This window comes from Anopheles maculipalpis, chromosome 2RL, assembly GCF_943734695.1.
Source record: "Anopheles maculipalpis chromosome 2RL, idAnoMacuDA_375_x, whole genome shotgun sequence".
NCBI classification, from domain to species: Eukaryota; Metazoa; Arthropoda; class Insecta; order Diptera; family Culicidae; genus Anopheles; species Anopheles maculipalpis.
Window position 1 is genome coordinate 1,555,001 of NC_064871.1, and position 20,291 is coordinate 1,575,291.

General features: G+C 45.0%; 2 protein-coding genes and 1 long non-coding RNA gene across 3 annotated transcripts in view; all 3 read left to right on the top strand.

Annotated features, from left to right (window-relative positions):
- LOC126556680 (chitin synthase chs-2-like) overlaps nucleotides 1-8,173 on the top strand; it is a 12,028-nt gene extending 3,855 nt beyond the window's left edge. The window contains exons 3-9 of the mRNA XM_050212098.1: nucleotides 148-642; nucleotides 731-921; nucleotides 2,850-3,389; nucleotides 3,451-3,715; nucleotides 3,785-5,390; nucleotides 6,694-6,859; nucleotides 6,968-8,173. Coding sequence (XP_050068055.1) covers nucleotides 148-642; nucleotides 731-921; nucleotides 2,850-3,389; nucleotides 3,451-3,715; nucleotides 3,785-5,390; nucleotides 6,694-6,859; nucleotides 6,968-8,158 — 4,454 coding nt within the window. The 3' untranslated portion in view covers nucleotides 8,159-8,173. The remainder of the gene's footprint in view (nucleotides 1-147; nucleotides 643-730; nucleotides 922-2,849; nucleotides 3,390-3,450; nucleotides 3,716-3,784; nucleotides 5,391-6,693; nucleotides 6,860-6,967) is intronic.
- The window catches only part of LOC126559895 (uncharacterized), a 258,820-nt gene that overhangs the window by 160,067 nt on the left and 78,462 nt on the right, over nucleotides 1-20,291 (top strand). The gene's annotated exons all lie outside the window — the stretch shown is intronic.
- The window catches only part of LOC126559073 (ras-related protein Rab-8A), a 176,513-nt gene that overhangs the window by 93,470 nt on the left and 62,752 nt on the right, over nucleotides 1-20,291 (top strand). The window lies entirely within an intron of this gene.

The following is a 20,291-nucleotide window of genomic DNA, read 5'->3' on the forward strand; positions in this document are numbered from 1 at the left end:
TATCGATGAGTTAACGGCCTTTGGGAGAGTCGAAGAGAAAGGAATCACTTTTCAATCGCATATTTAACATCGTGCATCGAAACGATATATTTTAGAAATGTACAAGTCATATCAATCATAAAATTCCCTTCGAACCTTTCATTACAGAACCGGACAAACAATTCGAGGCGTATATTCCACGCGAGCAACGGGTGGCCTGGATGTGGGCAATCGTGTTCTCCTTCGCCGTGCCCGAGATCGGCACCTTCATCCGGGCGTCACGTATCTGCTTCTTCAAGAACATTCCACGCCCATCCTGGGGCCAGCTGTTGATGGTCACGGTCATGGAAAGTTTCCACGTGATTGGCCTGGCGATACTGGCGTTTCTTGTGTATCCCAACCTGGACGTCGTTAAGGCGGCGATGCTGACGAACTGTGTCTGTCTGGTCCCAGCCATCGGGGGGCTTGTGTCCCGTTCGCCCAAGGAGTCCAAGCTGGCGTTTAAATACATCTTCGACCTGCTTGCGATCAGTGCCCAGCTCACTGGGTACGTTGTCTGGCCACTGTTAAACAACCAGTTTGAACTGTGGTTCATACCCGGGGCCATTTTCCTTGTATCGTGTCACTGGTGGGAAAACTACCTTTCACAAAAAAGTCTCCTTCGTACGTACGCAGCAAACAAACACTTTGCAACATCAGTGACAACCGATATTAAACGTTTCTTTCGTTATTCTTTTCCCGTAAATTGCAGGTCCGATTGCTCTTTTTGCGGATATACGTGAAAAGTTAACAGACTGTCGATACCAGACCTATCTGCTGATCGCGCCGTATAAAATTCTGCTCTTCCTGGGTGCCTGCATCTACCTCTCCGGTCAAACCGTGTCCGATTTCTTCGGATTGTTCGACAGTGGCTGGGGTAATCATACCATTACAGTACGCGAGGTAATTGAACTTGCTTTCAGAATTATCTAACCAAAACAAAAAAAAACGCATCACCACATCTTCACGTAGCAAAACGGATCAACCCACGACACTTAAAAAATTGTTCACTCTTGCTGCCTCAAATTTATCGCACTGGTTTTTCAAGTTCCTTTTTTTTTGTTGGATGTGATAAGAACGTGACTACAATGCTGCTCACCGGATTACCACAGTCCGGCTCCACGTACTTCCTTCGCCGCTTTTACACGCTGCAATTGTTTGTCCTCCACGCGCAAATTACTATTTCTCCGAAATCGGAAGGATCAGATATGCCATTAGCGTTGTCAGTGTGTTTGGACGGGAGTTTGATCCTCCTCCACGCGATAGTGAGCATCGATGTAACCGCTGCCGCCATAAAATTCAACATTCCTGCTCGCTCTATCCCTCGTGTGGCAATGCCGACTGTTAGATAAATCGTTAATCCAGCTGTGATGATGATTCTGGCATTTCGCGTTCCACTTTCGTACGATAACCGCCCAGCCGGTTGAGCCTGACGATGTGACTGACGATCGATTGGCCACAGACATCAGTGACGAGCGACATATTTTCCTTTCTGTTCGGTGTAACTTTTCCTTTTTTTTTCTAGCCACATTCATCAAATAAACTAAAAGAGCAACCGCTGGTTGCTATAAATCCTGTTAAAAGGCTAACATTTGATGAGATTTTATCGTCCTACATTAGATATATAAAGCTAAAGTTTTTTTTCTGTACAATAATGCACATCTGGTCGTCTATCAAATGTTCGGAATCATAACCTATCGATTTCTGTTTCTGTTGAACTACCCAACAAAGAGCGTAGTTTATGCGAGTCTAACTCGATATTCCGTAATGATTGCCTTTAAAGTTACATTTTGAATTGAAAATTTCATAAAAACCAGAATAAACCAACCGCTATTGTGCTCCTTTGTGTCTCATCTGCAGTCCCCATAGATATGTTTAAGGTATCATGTTTGGCTGTCCAGCATGTACGTAACGGAATCTGCATACAAACAAACGCCCACAAACACAAAGCATTGTTTGTGGGTCAGGTTTGATGAAAAGCGGCCGCTATCCTGTCGGTCAAATATAAATCCACTGTAATGAAACCCTATTTAATTATTACCAATTCGTGCACTGCTATTCAGTTGGGTTTTTTTTATTGCCACTTGTTTGCACAGTAACTAGCGAAAAAAAATGCTATGAATCACACATTTGAGCAGCTAAAAACCAACACACAAGTTGCCCGCTGCAACATTACCGAAATGCTGAAGGGATTTAAACCAGACACCCTAAAAAAGTACCATAATTTTATCGTGAACCAAACTTTACTTCAATTTGATGTGCCGCAATTATCTTCCAACCGATGGTCCGAACTTTTTTCTTGATTTTTTGGTATTTTTTTCTCCCCAGCAACTGCATTTCATTCCAGTGCGGCAATCACATTAATTGGTTGAACGAGTACTTTACATCCGCAAAGCGGATGAAATCATTCACCAAACTCACGCTTTCTCTCCTTCCCAAACTTTTCCAAACATTCCCCCTCCATGAACTGATTTTGCGTAGCTGGCATTGGTGAGCAGATTGAATTAAATTATTTGAACATTGGAAGGATGAAACTACCTGGCGCACAATATTTACTGCACGAGAATTTACTTAGAGGAACGGGGGAAAAACTCGTTCCATATGCCAGCCTCACATCAAAGTGGCCGGACATGTTCCGACTGTGCCAAATATGTGCATAAAAAGCATTATTTTTTTTAATATCGCACGCACCACACTAAACGCTACGAGCTACAATTATTTCGTACTGGTTTGCACAAAATGGTTTCATTAATTAATTCATGCCATTTAATTGGCTACAAATTGGACCCGATCGACCGTTTCATAGCGTGTCTCCGTTTCCCGTTTTGCAGATGGAAGCAGTTTTGAACGAAAAGTTCCCTGACCTCTCGTCCATTACGTCCGATCTGGAGGTGCATGAAATATTCCCCACCAGCTATGCCATCATCTGGACGACGGTCACGCACATCCTGTGCGCGTACCTGTGTTATATCTTTAGCAAGTTTGCGTGTAAAATTCAAATCCAAAGCTTCTCGATGGCGTTCCCCATTAACCTAACGGTTCCGGTTACTGTCACCTTGCTGCTCGTGTTCTGCGGCTTGCGAGAGGCGGATGTCTGTGCGTTCGATAACATTCTACCGGATTATATCTTTTTCCGTATGCCACCAATTTATTATCTGTTCGATTATGTGGTGAACGAGTTCTCTTGGCTCTGGTTACTCTGGCTACTGTCACAAACCTGGATCACACGCCATCTGTGGATGGCAAAGAGCGATCGTAACGCATCCACGGAGAAACTGTTTGTCACGCCGATGTACAACAGTCTCTTGATAGATCAGAGTGTCGCTATGAATCGTCGCCGTGAGGATCAGGAAGATTTCGTCAAGAAAATTGTAAGCTGTCTAAGGTGAACTATGAGGCACATCATGCTAATGCACACTACTCTTCTTGCAGGACATGGTGAAGGTGAAAGACACCGAAAAAGCGAACGAAATCGATGCGAAAGCAAGCGAAGGAAAGGACGATAGAATCAAACCGTACGATCGCATTCCACAGATCTTCATCTGCGCGACTATGTGGCACGAAAACAAGGAAGAGCTGATGGAGTTCTTAAAATCGATCCTACGGCTCGATGAAGATCAGTGTGCGCGGCGGATGGCAATGAAACACATCCAGGCGAACAAGGATGACATCGATCCGGACTATTACGATCTTGAAAGTATGCATTGGTATGATGGAATCAGGAAAAGATTGCTCATTCGTACGCACTTTCTTACTTCTCTTACAGCGCACATCTTTTTCGACGATGCTTTTGTGAATGATAAATCTAAGTGCGAAAGTGCCGATGCGTCCCCACTCAACTCCTACGTCAAAACGCTCATCAACCACATAGAGGAAGCGGCTCTGGAGGTGTACAAAACAAAGATGCGTGTGTATCCACCAACTAAAATCGTTACACCGTACGGAGGTCGCCTCATCTGGACCTTGCCTGGACGCACGAAAATGATAGCCCATCTGAAAGACAAGAACAAGATTCGCCACAAGAAGCGCTGGTCGCAGGTCATGTACATGTACTACCTGCTCGGCTATCGGATTATGCAGCTAAACACGTCTCCCGAGCGGAAAATGGTTATCGCACAGAACACGTATCTGTTGGCTCTGGATGGGGACATTGATTTTCAACCGAACGCCGTCTCACTACTCGTTGGGCGCATGAAGGTCGACCCCGATCTTGGTGCTGCCTGTGGACGCATTCACCCTGTTGGTACGGGCCCGATGGTGTGGTATCAAATCTTCGAATATGCCATTGGTCATTGGCTGCAGAAGGCGACCGAGCACGTCATTGGCTGTGTGCTGTGTTCTCCCGGTTGTTTCTCGCTCTTCCGTGGTAGAGCGTTGATGGAAAACTCGGTCATGAAGAAATACACCACCAAGTCGGATCAGGCACGGCATTACGTACAGTACGATCAGGGTGAAGATCGATGGCTGTGTACACTTCTACTGAAGCAGAAATTCCGTGTCGAATATTCAGCCGCATCGGACGCTTACACTCACGCTCCAGAAGGATTCAACGAGTTCTACAATCAACGCCGTCGTTGGGTTCCGTCTACAATTGCCAACATTTTCGATCTTCTGGCCGATGCGAAGCGTGTCGTGAAGACGAACAACAGTATCTCGATGCCATATATTATCTATCAGTGCATGCTGATGTTTGGTACGATTCTTGGCCCCGGAACAATCTTCCTCATGATGGTGGGTGCTTTGGTTGCCGTGTTTCGTATCGACATTTGGACCTCTTTCTTGTGGAACGGAATTCCGCTCGCTGGATTTATGGCTATCTGCTACTGGATGAAGCAAAAGTATCAACTCATTGCTGCCTTCTTCATCTCAGCCATCTATTCGCTCGTCATGATGGCCGTACTCGTCGGTATTGTCGTGCAGGTGATGGAGGACGGTATTCTTGCCCCCTCGTCTGTATTTTTCCTCGCAGTTGCACTTCAGATCGTCATCACAGGAGTACTGCATCCCCAGGAAATGGAAGCATTGCCAGCGGGTCTCGTCTACTACATCACTATCCCTTCCATGTACATGTTGCTCGTCATCTACTCCGTGTTCAACATGAATGACGTTTCCTGGGGAACTCGCGAAAATCCTGTCGATGCCGCTAAGAAGGCACCTCCACCGACAGCTGCGCCAGCCGGAAAGATGCAAAAAATACTCGGCTATCTTCGGTCACCCGACAAGGAAGAGGACGGTTCGATTGACATCTCGATCAATGGACTGTTTCGTTGTTTGCTCTGCACGCACCCGAAGGCCAGTGCGGAAAAGGAGCAGATCGCACAAATTGCGGCATCCCTCAGTGAAATAAGTGTCAAAATGAAGGCACTGGAAATGTGAGTACTAAAACGAAAATTCCGCACATTCGTCATTACCCTCCACCTCGTTGAATCACATTCGCAGATGGTTTACCACCCCCTTGAGGGAAAATGAGTTTCAATTAAATTAAAACACAATTTATATTCCGTTTTCGCGTTCCTCCAAGGCGTGTTGGTAGCGTGGGCCCACTTTATGCTCTTAACGTATTCCACTGTTTTCATCCGCCATTCTGCCTTACATTGCACACGCGGAATGGTTGTGCTAAGGGTCTGTGTGCATATTTGCATTTATTTACTGTCACCCTTGTAAAAATACGATGCGGGATGGAAAAACGCTCAGAATGTTTACACAATCGTTGCCTCGGAAAAATTTCTTCCCTCCATATCTCTCTCTATCTGTCTGTCTCTCTCGCCCCGATAAGAACCACGGTGGCCGTTGATGTCTGTCGTTGCGACACTGCACACTTATTTTCCTCGTACCTTCTCATATAACGATCTCCTCCTGCCTCCCTTTGTCTGTCACTCCGCACGTCCTTGAAGAGTTAAGCCCTACAGCGACTCGTGCAAAATGCTGGTCGCTGATGATTTTCCTAGCTCGCGTTTACAATTTTGCACATAATTTTAAGTAGTTTTCTCTACCCAAATCATCTCGTTTCCCCCCGATCGCCCGCTAACGCAGCGATAATAACATCAACGACATCATGCTCCTGCACTCACACACATACACATACTGCGTCAAGGTAAAGGCTAGGACAAACCCTCTAAATGCAATTCCCGTGTCGTCGCGCATCACTAAACACGGCGCACGGTCGTTGCCGTCGTTGCGTTTATCACCCGCCGGATATCCTTCCACGGTTCCTTCCGTGCTGCGTACTTCCGTGTGTCCTACCAGTGACTTACCCAATATTTTTACAGCCCAACCGCGGGACGTACTGGTGTTTGCCACTTTTCTCTTCCACTTCGAATGTGAATTTCATCCAGCGTAACGTGCTTCCTATTGCTTTGCTAAGTCTTTAAAATCCCCACCGCCTTTGGTGAGTCTCCCTCCTAAATGCTCCCATCCGACGCTTGTACATGATCCCGTACATCCTCACACTGTGCCCCTGTCGGCGAGCACAGAAGCATTTGCTGTGAAGCAGAAACCGGAATCTTACCTTATGCTTCTCGAAGCGCATCACCATCAGCAGGATTCACAGCGGTGCGATTTTCCGCTTCTTTTCAACCCTCGCGGTACTTTTTTGTCACTCTTCTGGCAAACATCCTTACAAGGGGCAGCTCACGAACGCGACTCACGAACGGGGACTCGTATTTATTTTTTCAGGAAATTAACCGGCAACGTCAGCGTAATGAGATCAGACGACGAGGATGATGACATCGGCAGTCTCGATATGCATCGTCCGGAAGGTAGCCGTGGCCCGTCCTCGCCTACCTCCACCTCCGGCGCTGCGTCACCGATCCAGACGGTGAAAAATGATTCCCTGGAAGAGGTACGGCTCGTTCTATGGCATCCGCCAACACACGCACATCCCAACAAGTATGATCTAGTTTTTTTACATCAATGTCTTGTTTTTCTCCCCTTCGCTTTGGCAAACCAGCCAGAGAAGCAGATTAACTATCTTCCGGACTGGTTGTACGACGTGGATCTTAAAAATGGAGACACCGAAACGATATCTGCCTCGGAGGAACTCTTCTGGATTGAGCTTATCGAGAAGTATCTCAAACCACTGGATCTGACGGAAAAACAAAAGGATGAGATGAAGTCGCAGCTCAAAGGCTTACGAGATCTGGCCGTGTTTGCATTCGTCATGGCTAACGCACTGTTCGTTCTGGTCATCTTTCTGTTGCAGCTGAAAAAGCAAGAGCTACACGTCGAGTGGTGGTTTAACGTCAAGAACAAGATCAGCTTCGATGAAAGCACCGTGGAGATTATGATCCGCAGAGAGTACCTCGAGCTCGAACCGATCGGATTGGTGTTTGTGATGTTCTTCGGATTGATTCTCGTCATCCAGTTTGTGGCAATGTTGATGCATCGTTTCGGAACGATCTCCCAGATTCTTGCCTCGACCGAGCTGAACTGGTACTGTTCGAAGAAGGCAAAGGACATGTCGCTCGATGCGGAACTGCGAGAGAATGCGGTTGAGATTGCGCGCCGTCTGCAACGTCCCAAACCGCAATGGGATGAGGAAGACCTGGAGGATGAACAGAAAGCGATCGGCAGACGTGATACAATCCATCGTATTTTGTACCAGCATAAAAACAAACAGGATTGGAGTAATCTGGAAGCGAACTTCAAGCGCAACTATTACAAGGAAGGCGAACTGGATCTGGGTCACCGACTCACACTCAGCCGTAAAACGCTCAACGTGCTCGATACGCGCCGTAAATCGATGGCTGAACAGCGAAAGATCCGTAAATCGATCATCCGAGGCCAGAATCCGTACGATTCGGGCGGAGATCTTTGGTATCCGGACGAGCCACCGAGTCATCAGAATTCACCAGGATCGCGATCGTACAATGGGCCGGGCGGTGGTGGAGGCAATCGAAAGCGTAGCAGTGCCAACAATAACGGCGGCGGCGGTGGTGGTCGTCAGTCGGTCAACAACGGGCTAGGTGCCGGCGGTCGTACCAACTTTGCGTACCAAGTTGACGACGATTTCGACGATAACTTCTCGGATGATGACACTCGCGAAGGCGTACAGTATCGCCGACCGACGGTGGAGCTGGAGATGGCCGAACGGGCTAACCGACCACCGAAGAATCGCAAGAGCCGAGTCGCCTTCGCCTGAGTGTAGCTGTTGACTTCATCAGGGTGGTGCAATGGGAAGGAAAGCAGCACAAGCGAAAGTAACAAATTACTGCTCATGAGGTTCCTGTTCAGTTGACGCCAACTTCCGACACTGTGATGGTGGATGTGGTTAGAGCGATGTCCCCAGTCATCACTTCCTCCCCAACAGCCAGCGTCGGTGCCAACAACGAAAGAACAAAAAGCGTCCAACAGAAAAATAACACAAAAAATCCTAACCTTCCAAAACCAAAACTTTTCTTCGATGCAAGATGAGCTTTTGCTACTCCTTACTGCTGTACCGGCGAACGACAACAAAAACAACGAAACGAAAAACCATCCCCCCGGTGGATATTCCGCTGCACGGCGAGAAATGATGAAGGAACCGGAAGATTATAGCTCAACGCAAGTGGAACGAGAGCGTGTTCGGTTAAGAGTGCCAAACCAGAAGCGTTGAGCAGTTTCTCATTTTCACAGAACTATTTGACTGCAGGCCATGGCCAGACCACCCACGAACGACTGCGTTACGTTTACCCTCGGGCTATCGTTTACCCGTACACTCGCTCGTGGAACGATTTTTCACTGTACGATCCAGCGGGCAAGGAAATTTAATCACTTCTACAAATGATTATCATAATAAACTTTTCTTCTAGTGCAACTGGGTGAAATTTTGCTTTACCAGGAATTTGCCAACGAAAATGTGCCAGTGCGAGATTTTGCCCAGTGGAGACAGGAAGAAGGTAGAACGGAACACTTTGTTTCTGTTGTTGCTTTTTTGCTCACTTCAAACTTACCCATCACTGACTTTTCGGGGGTGCAAAATATTACCAACGGAAGGAAGTTTGCCGACGTTGTTGGACGGAATCACTCGCTCGTGGTAAAGTAATTCCCTCCTGCCTGTTACTGAGATAACCACCGAGCTTTTTTTTGTCTCACCCAAACGATCAAGTCCACTAGAATTCTGTCTTCTGTGTAAGACCTTGTAAGTCGCCGTCGAGGTCCTTCTTCAGATGTAGGGCAGGGTAAAAAAAGCTTCGGAGTTTAGTTTGATACAAAACAAAAAATAAATCAAACTTTCTCTTCCCCGTTCATGCACGCTTTATCACAACTCTCAACTCTTTCGTCGTTCACCGCCCACCATCATTGAATGCAACTCGTGTTGATTTATTAGAAAAGCTGGCTTACTTGTGGCTAGTAGTTTCTTATCGTATCCATTAATAAAAAAGGTACGTACGCTGTTTACATCAACAACAACGGTGTAACGTTTTGAATCGTTGCAAATCCGATGAGGTTTGCTATACCTGCACCACGAATGAACGATGAATGTTGTAGTTCTAGAAACAGCGTTTCTATATGCATTACGCGTTTGGTCGTCCAATGTCCACAACTTCATCCCTTACCGGGTGACTCCATCCAGTAGGGCAAACAAATCGTCCATTCCCATCAATCAATCGTTTCTCACATCGCTTCACTTCAATTCGATTTGGCATGAACCAAGCGCGATATTTTATGACACCGATTATGATTTTATTGCACAAAATGGCGGTCACTTCCCATTCCTGGAACACTTGCAGTGAATTGGCATTTTGTTCTCCCTACAAAAAAATACGAAGAATGTGAAATCAGTCCATTTAGCTTCACGTGATGTGACAATGTCCATTTTTCCACTCACTTGGTTCCATTTGGGATATTCGAGAATCCGGAGAGAATTCCATCCATGCCAACGCTTCAACGAAGACTATTTTCGCAAGTAAAGTGAGTGAGGAAAAATTGGCATATTACATTGATTTTTTCTTTGGTTATTGGTCACTCAGCTAGATCGTTCGTCCTTGGTAAACTATTCGTTCAAATTATGGTTTGATGGTCTTTATTCAATACATTTCAATGCGTATGGACATACACATCTCCAACCCAGTGGTACGAACTCGGCACTCTGTCAGTTATCACCTGGTCTTTGTGGTGTTCGCTTGCACAACAATGCAATATGTTTGAATAATGATCAAACGAATTTTTCCAGCTCGTTTACACCCAATCGTACGACCAGAATGCAGTAATTAAAATACTATATCCTACAGACATTCAAATACCACAAAACCTATGCCACATGATGAGGGAGAAGACTGGACGTTATTGTTCACCGTAAACTATGGGTTGAACATTCTCACACCCTTTTACACGTTATGTAGCTTTATGTTTGCAAACGTAATATTTATGATTTTATTTTCACCACCCGAATGCAACAGTAAAAATACGTTTCTAACAACCTGAACGCCATGAACTACACTTGTTATTGCAATGGTATAAAATTATTTAATTTTCCATTGAACACTTTCCCATCACGAAGGTTCAAACGGCCTAATGAGATACGCTTGAAAAAATGGTTTTTACCCCACATTAAGGCTCTTTTTGCCCCACGTTTTACTGTTTAATGTGACTCCCGCTTCACGACAGTAAAATATCAAACGTAATAATCGAGCTCGTTTAATAAAACTGTTAAAAACGGCCTCCGTCTTAAATGTCCAGCCGGCGAAACATAATTGCCGTACAAACGAGCGTGCAACAGCTGAATGTGAGCGCACGATAGAGCCTTGGTCGTTGGTCCTTTTTGCGTAAAAATTTCAATAAAATATTACTTAAAGGAAAGCAGAAACAGGACGAGAAAAAAAAAACCCAATCCTCATCATAAAAATGCAAACGATACGAAACACTAATCAACTGAGTAATGATAAGCAGCTTCTACAACAGCACGACTTATTCGTCTATAAGTAGATGACATACTTTCTCTACACGTAACTGGGTCAATCTACCGAGTTCCACTGTGGTCTTTGGAACTTTGGAACTTCTTCGAACTACTTCGGAACGAGAGAATCGAGTTGCTGACTACTTTAATAGCTTATCCTTGTGACTGCTGTCACGAAACCACTTCCCCGTATTCCCAGTAAGCCTTCCGAGCAGTATGTCATATAAGGCCATGATGTGTCGTAGAATACGATTGTTGGGATGTATATTTGTTCGATTGAAAAGTTTATTCAACGCAGTATACGACGTCAGGACACAAAGAAGGGACGGAAGTGTAAAATCAATGAACCATCCACAAAAGATTTCATGCACTGGCATTCTTTTGCGTTCACACTGTCCTTCCTCCTCTATCTAGGCACCATCTGTCTGCCATTCAGTCCAACTCGTTCCCTTTGCAATAAGCATATCCAGATCAGAGAATGCAGCAATAGTACAATAAAAAAGCCACCAACCGACACAAACCTTTATCGGCATCTTTTCCTGGCCCTTCCTTTGAAACCCCGATCGAAGTGTTCGTTACTTTGCAAACTGCAGAATACAAGCTAAACCCATTATTTCAGCCAGGGTTTGGAACTGTGAACCACAGAATTAGAGCTTACTGCCGTGGGTGACACTGGTGAAGCTCCGGGAAACTTACGAAACCAAAACAAACCAGTAATGAAAATCGATAGTAATGAAAAAAGTTTTCCTATGATTTTCCACACCATCACGCGCGCATCGCCTTCTCTACCACTGTCCGATTCAGCTGGCTTCGATCCCATTGTCAACGGAATCGTTAAAATTTTCATTCCTTCTAGGACACTGTTCGGGGCGAACCTTCGGCCCAAAACGGGAAACACCATCGGACGTATAGATATATAACGCTTCATAACCGGCCAACGACGAATACAAAGTTTTACAACTCTTTCCCACTCGATTTCCTTTTTTTTTTTTTTTTGTTGTTGCTCGCTCTGTTCGGTTGTTTTGTTTCTTGTTATCCGCGCTCTCTGTTGTAATGGTGAGGAAGTGAACGGACCGGAAGCCGGGAGAAGCGCTCAACTTCAGCTCCCATCATAACAATTTCAGTTCAAGTTTTTTCACTAAAGCTGAACAGCAGAAGAAGAAAAAATAGCGTCAAAGTGCCAAAGAGAGCTTTACTGAAAGAACAGGTCCTTCTGGTGCTCTTCCTCACACTGAAAAACCCAGTTACTTCCGGTTTGAATATCGTAAAAATACAAACTCTTCTACCACAGACGGTTCACACACACACACACACACTTCCTATTTTTCTTCCAGCAATCAAACGCTTAAGCACTTCCCAAATCGAGATCGATCGACAACTTTTCCACTTCGTCTACACTCTCCCTCCCTCCTCCCATCCAGCGGAACCTGCTGGATGCTAGAAATATCGAGCAGTGTGAAAACTTTTACAATCATCATACACACGATTGTGACCCCTTGTTTCCTGTAGCGAAACTCGTAGCGCCAACCGGAACAGCTCCACCACCGGAACTCGTTCAAAAGCTGAGCTTCGGTACAATTACGGCGAGGATTCTCGTTTTGATTTTATCAATCGTATTAAACAAATCGCATCCTTTTGTGTTGGGTCATGTTCGATTCAACTTTGTCACGACTTTGTAGAGGGAGGAATCTAATATGCAATCTTTAACAAAAAGCAAAAGAATATTTTTAGTTCATTAGCATTTCAATTGGGAAGTAGAAAATTATACATGGACAGTTGTGACAAACATTGATACCAATAGTGAGGTGAATTAAGCTGCACGATGAACGTCCGTTTGTAGTAGTTAATTAGATTAGCCCCGCTCACATGATCAGTATGACACCGAATGATCATGTTCTTAAAATATGTTTGGGTCGTCTGCATGGCAAAATGTTCAAGTTTTTGCATTTTTGAGCGATTGGATATAACTTCTAATAACACACCAGCAGTATCTCACAGGTTTAAAGACACAGGATGGTGTTGAAGGTGTTGAACGACTTGAAGAGACGATCGATAAGTCATTTTTGAAAGCATTACTGTATAAGCCCAACCCTGATAAACAGATTTAAGAGTAAGAGGGTAAGCAAACAGCTACGACACTTTAACAAGTGAGTGACGCTTCACCGTCCGCTAAATTACAGCTCACACAACGTAATTCAGATATCTTGCTCACTTAAAGCTGATAAATGCATTTTCTTTGTGGAGATCCACCCTACTCACTTCCGACATCCAAATCTACGTGCTTAACGGTTAGCGCTTGTTGGTTAGTGTACAACGACTACTCAAAACTCTTGTCTGTCAGTTTGCGTTTTCGTTACACCCATGCCCTGAACCACGTGCAGTGCGAAGAGAATCCTTTTCTTCGTATTGAATACGTGAGAGCAAGATATTAAGTATTTCGAAGGATGAAAGGGGACAGTGAGAGAGCGAGAGAGAGAGAGAGATCTCATACTGATAGCATCAAAAACCAACAACAAAAAAACCACCCTGCAAGCACTAACTGTGACCGATGTTGGACCCACCCGCAAGGCGAAAAGGACACTAGCGCTGGCTGACGTACTTTTAAATTAGTCCGCATCATGCCGACTGCGTCCCAAGCCACAGCCCGGCAGTACCCCCGCCGATGGCGAATTGCGATGAACGTTTCCACGACGATGAAGACACCATTTCCAGTTTTTGGGTTACGTTGCTTTGCGCCACGTTTTGGAGCATTCCCACCGCTTCCCAGACGATGACGGCTGCTGATGAGTGCTGCATAAAATTGCATCCTATCATAGCTTTCTGCGCGATGTAAGCCCCTGCCTCCAACGCGATTGCCGGGACTTCTTTTGTTTCGTGCAAAAATGAATGAGCCAAAAAAGACCTCTCCCGTTAGCACAAAGTGCTTGTCCCGTCTCTGGTGGGATGAACTGGGCTCTGGGACAGCGCTTAGAGGGTAATATAATTTGCTCTAGCGCTTCCGTTGGCACGGCGAACGGTTTCTTTGTGCTTTTTATTTCTTTCCCTCCTTTCGTCTAGGTCACAATGCAGTGAATTCGGTGGTCAAATACCACTCGGTCGCTTAGGGACGAAACATGATGCAAAATAGAAATTCCAGCACGAGCGATCCAGCGTCAGGTTTAGCCATGCAGAGCGGCAAAAAAAACCATGCTGGATCAACAAGAGTGATTTTTGAGTCTCATTCAACCTGGTGAGTTTAATTGAGCATTATTAAAAAAACACACCCAGTAACAATAAGGTGCTCCTACTTCTCAATCGTCTGTCCTAGCCATCGCTAATGGCAAGCAAAGCGTCCATTTACCGTTTAAAAACCATCAACCAGGCTGAACCCATCATGACGCTCACCCCGACACAAGTGCATTGCCATGTCAGCACTGCAAAAGAACGGAATCCTTCGGAGAATATTTAGTAGCGTTTAAATGGTAAAAAAAGCCCTTAATGCAAACCAGGAAGACCCCTTTGAAACAAAACCACAAAACGTTGACGTTTGCTCCGAAGGATTGTTCATTCAATGTCAATCTTTTTACAGACAATCGTTTACTCCATTAACCATTAACCATCAATCTTACTTCATAATTTAGAAAACTAAAACCATTCCCAATCTGCATTGTGTCGCGTGGCAAATTGAGCAGCACCATAAAGATCTGTTGTCCCCATTGTCCTTCGCACGCACCAGCACTTTCAGCACAACATTTTCTCCAAACAAAACTTTGTCTGCTTCCACGTGGAAAGACGGCTCGCTTGATAGCATGCATTTATAATAACTTTTCTCATTTGGAATGCAAACAATAAATATTTTTACGAGTAAATTATCACTTTTTCCTTCCGTTTGCTAGCAACTTTACTCCTCAACATCATCCTTGCCTCAAGTCCATGTCCCCACACTGTGTTGCGCACACAGTCGCACATCGCTGAATGCATATGTGTGCCGAAAGTTTTTCATCGATGAAACACACAGCCACGACTGCTAGAAGAACTTGCTGACGAAAATCATAAAACTACCTGCACGAGCGTAGCCGGTCGACGATGGCCCGCATTCGGATTGGCACTCCACGGATCCAATACCATTTCGGGTGCCGTGAAAAATCGTTTAAAGTAAGTGCATTCGCTCCTCGAATACGCCGGTAAAGATACTAGCGATGACACCCGAAAACTTTTAGTCAATTGCCACACGCAGCTGAATGGATGTGAGTGTGTGTGTGGAGCAATTTCCCATCGAGGCTTTCCACTTCGTCGATCGTGCGCGAAAATGGTGAAGGCAATAAAACAAACCCTTGTGTGAAGGGGAAGTTGGGAGAGTCGGCAAGCTCCGGTTCTCAGCACTCCGAACCGAGAAATGGACGGAATTGCAGAGGACGGATCCCCCAGCGGGAATGTTAAAGGTTGGTTCCGTTGCACGGGAGGAAAAACTTAATGCCATGGCACGCCGGGCACACCGGGGAATGGAATGGAGTGGCGCAATTTAAAGTTGCAACTATTTCACCAAGCTCTCTGGAACTCCTCCAGTTACAGGGCCGCCCGAGGATCGCTGGTCTAAGCCTCAAACCCAGCAGATCTCTGAGCGGTGCTGCGAAGGAACAGCTCTCCCCACTCGAGATTCTCAAGATAATCAACAAAACTTACAACAACGACGCCCTTACAAAGCGAGCGAACGAATTCAAGTGCACTGGAAAAGATGAAACTTAGATCTAGTAGAAGCACGAGCTGAAGCAGAACGATTCCCCAAGGGACTTGGCCCCGGGGAGAGTGGTTTCTTCCAGGGCCTTCGAGCTGTCTTCACCAGTAGCTCACCGACGCGAAGAGTTTGATAACTATTCCCACAAAAAAGCAGCCTTCAAGTGCTTGGAAGCTCTGGACAGCCGGGCTGGCCGTGTGTTCGGTGAGTGAATTTTCGGTCCACCATCCACCAAAACGACCAATCAAAAGGGACGCAATGGCGCCGGGAAAAAAAGCATCGCTCCACCTCATACACCGGTCATCGGGTGGTTTGTTTTCCCGTGGTTTTTGTGCCGCTCATCACGCTCCCAAGCGACTATTTTTCTTTGCTGAGGATAAAACCACCGAACCAACCAACCGACCGACCGACCGAGTGGTGGAAAATTGCAAGAACCGGAATTAATTGCTGCCTACTCGCAGGAGATTACAGCAAAGGAGCATAAATAAAAGTTATTACTCACTCGACCAGCGCCGGTAATCTCGGACCGCTGCATACACCCCGATGGTAAGCCACACACATACACACACGAACACACTAAATGGTAAAGAAAGCTGCTACAATGATGTGGCCCGCTTTATTCACCGACAAAGATTACCAACACGCGTTTCCATGGAAATGGTTGCACGGTTACCCAATCCCATGTGAGTCGTTTTTCGCTCATTTTGACTCAATTTTCCCACTGATTTTTGATGGACCATGAACAACCGTTTTGGGTTGCACATGCTGTCCACCACGCAGATGATGGAGCATTTATGAAGCACAAGCGCGGGAGAAGTAAAAACAACCACATTAAACCACTGACAAACATTCAATACCTTGTACCTTCCAAGAATGGTGCCGAGCAGCTGCTTGTGCTGCAATTTCATAACAGTCCCTGGAAAAAAGGTCAATTCATGGCCGGTATTGGATATCCATTTTGGAAAAAAAACGGTAAATCCTAGTGATGATGGTCGGTTAACATTCAGACACTAGCCCTCCAGTACCTCAGACGCCACATTAAGCGACATAATTTGTACATTTTAATCCTCGGAATCTGGAGACTCTAGCTTTCCAAAACTTTTCCATAACTGTAAAAGCCAGCCAAAGCTATTTAAAGCAATCGCAAAACTGTTGTGGTAAAAGTTTTGTCAAGTTAAATCTGAAGCACACCGGCACAGATGAGATGCTGTTCTTTCAAATCCAGCTAAAAATAGTAGTCTTATCTGCCTCTCCATCCACCAACCCAGGACTCATAAACTGAACAGCTGCTAGGGAACCCGTTAAAATATGGCCGTACCATAGAACGGTACCGACCGCACCGACACCGACACGGACTGTTTATGGAATGCAAAACCAAAATAAAAATGCGTAAAGGTCCTCCAACGATACACCACACTCGTATCCTACTTAAGACACTACGGACCCTCGCCAAGATGCCTGCCTCGTCATTCCTGCCCATGTTGCCGCGCATGTAATTTTATTACCGTTTTTTATCGTGTGACTCATAAACAACGCCCGTCCGCGTGAATGGTACCAGAGGGCATCGTTAGCGTACAAAGTGTCAGTATGTTTCGTGAAGGTGTGTGCCTCGTGAGCCAGCGACGCTTCTGGCAGATTTTCGAGAGCTTTTCGCTGCAAAGCAACTCGGTTTCCTTCGCGAACAACTCACGCGAATCAAGCGCGAACACTGCTAAGATGCACGAAAAGAATGGAACAATATTTTGAAATCATCGAACGCGTGTTTTGGAATAAAGGAAGATTCACGATTTTGGCCGACAGCTGCCTTATACATGCGAGTCTCTACAACTGCGACGACGACACGAGAAAATATTGTCGCCTTTCCCGCTGTGCGGTCTCGCGCCCGGGTCGTGATTGGGTCTGGTACTCGCAACATGTAAGGTGATTGAATTTCCTAACGATGCCAACGTCGATGGAGCGACCCATTTCCCTAACATCGGCAGTAGAAGCATCATCATCAACGAAAGCGTAACACACACAACAAGAGCACCACGAGTACGAATGATGGGTAAAAATAAGCGAAAAATGGTTAGACGAATGGACCTAATGTTGCTGCTTTTCGTCCTCGTCAGCCACATCCTCGACAAAGTGTCGATGATAATCTGTCAAATTACAGACAAGCGTAACGGGTAACATGTGGTGCAATGTGGCTGCTGCTGCTCCTAGCTGCCAATCCATTCTTCATCGCTTATGCAAACACGAATGGCGCGAGAGGACGAAAGTGGTGACAAACCGGCCCAGAGAACTTACGGTTTTCGGTGGGGCTAAATTTATCCTCGCGCACCGACCCCACGATCACACTTTGCATGGGCTCGGCGGCCATTTATCAAATTTACTCTCGTCTGCCTCCAGTCTGGTGCCTTGCTACCGTCGAGCGTATTGTTTCGAATTATCCTTCCAAAGGTTCCACAAATAATAAGTTTTTTTTACGGCGAAATAGTACCCACCAACACCTGTTCTTGGTATTCATTTATATTTTAATCAGTCTTCCTTCCAGTTTCCTCTTTTCGGAAAAAATGCTTTGTTTTGTTTCAACAAGAAATTGCACACAGCAAACACAAAAGAGGATCTCCCGGGAGATTCTGGTTTTTGCTTAATGCTCTTATAAAACTGAACATTTTACAACTTCATCGGAACTATTTGCCACGGCTGCGGTTTGTTTTCGTGCTGTGCTCTTCTATTGAATGTAAACACATTTTCAATTCAACAAACATCGTACGTGCTTCGGTGCGATAATGCTACAAAGTATAGTAAAAACGAAAGGTTTACACACTTTCCCGCTGCTTCGATAGTGAGATGACATCTAACGGTGGAAAAAGCACGCCAACTGCTCCACCGCACTGACAAGACAATGGAAAGCGACGATTTTGAAGGAAAACAGACCAAAAAATCGAAACAACACACGTTTGACGCACCATAAAGTTTATCACTGTATCACCCTATGGGCAAGCTAGATGCGAAATTTTATTAGCACAAGCTTTTTGAGCATGAACCGAATGAACAGAAATGGAAGACCTCGATTAAATTTTAATCAGCGAATCTGTAAGAAAATCAGTAAGCAGGAAGATAATGTTTTTTTTTTCTTTCTACGTCCTGCAATATGACAAAGCAATTCATGGTTTTCTTATGATCTACTAACAAGGAGAGCATAATTCAAAAATACGAACAATGCTTTTAATTTTTCATCACAATTTTATCGCAAGAACCTGGGAAACAATGAGACAAGCATTAAAATCATGAAATTGATTCTATCCCAAGCTTTATGCGCCTAAATGTATGTGTCAAACGATGTCAAAATTTACACATATTGCATACTCTCACGAGACGACAGCACTTTCTCCTCCACTGCCTCGATGCTGTCAGTGCTGTCTATTTTATACTCTAACACGCTTTGCCCACGAAACATTCTTTACAGTGTGTCGTTCTTCTTCCTGTACCTTTTATATTGCCAATACCACGTAGCACGAAACCCACAGAAAACTTTTAAGCGAATGTTTTCCCATGGTATCAATATTTAATCACACTGAAATTAAATTAATTTCACAGAAACGCATCGACAAATTAATGGTCAGGCTGCTTCCGCCTCTAGAATGGGGAATGTGTTCGATATAAGAGCAGCGTAGCACCATCTTCACCACTGTCACCAGTCAATGTCATCACCATTTAAACCCGTAATGAGATACTTTAGAGTTGGAAGTGAGTTCTTCACTCACACACACGCACATTAAATGAATTGTACTGGTGCCAATAAAAAAACGAACACTCCCAGAATGAATTAAATTTCCTGGAAGTCAACTATACTGACTGACACACGCACACTCGCGCCTCGCATCAAGAGAAGAAAACCGAAAAAAGATCAAACAAAAAACGGAGATTTTTTTCCAAACATTACCGTAATGAAGTGCATTGGTCAATTTGGATTTCCCTTGAAAGTCATCCTCTAAAAGGCTTCAATCCGTATTCAGTGATTGTGTGTGTGTCTGTGTGCACGTACATATGTCAATCGGATGCGGTATTTATTTAAGCGCCACGAAAAACACACCAAACAACGACACGACACACCCGTAACTAATGAGCGAATCACGGGTAATTATTAATTATTCCCATAACAATTAAATAAACATGATTAAATCTGTATTTAATGATGATAAACCGTCGCATAAATGCGCCCAAAAAGCCAAAACTCATGTACACTTTTCGATCGTGTTGCAAGCACCATAAAGCATGTGTATGCTAATGTAGCAAGTAGTGGGCAGTATTATCAAGTGCTTAAAATCTGCATTACAAACATAAACCAACGCCAACGCAACAGACTGTGCCCAGTGGAAAATGTGAGTGTGTGCATAGATTTAGAGCCTTCTAAACATATCTTATCTTGTCGGAGGGAGTAGACACCACTTACCACTGCAATGGCTTCTTAATCATCATTGCCATCAACATCATTATGCTGGTTTGCCGAATGCCTCTAGCTTCTCGTTCACCTCGCAACGAAAACACTGATTGCATTTCCACACAAAATCGCCCTACCACCCAAAAGCAAATGAAGAGAAAAGGGCAAAATTAACTGTTGATAAATTGTTCTCGGGAATAGTTTGTCGGACCTCTGGTCGCTTGGTTCCAAATCCTTTGCCCAGACATAAGAGT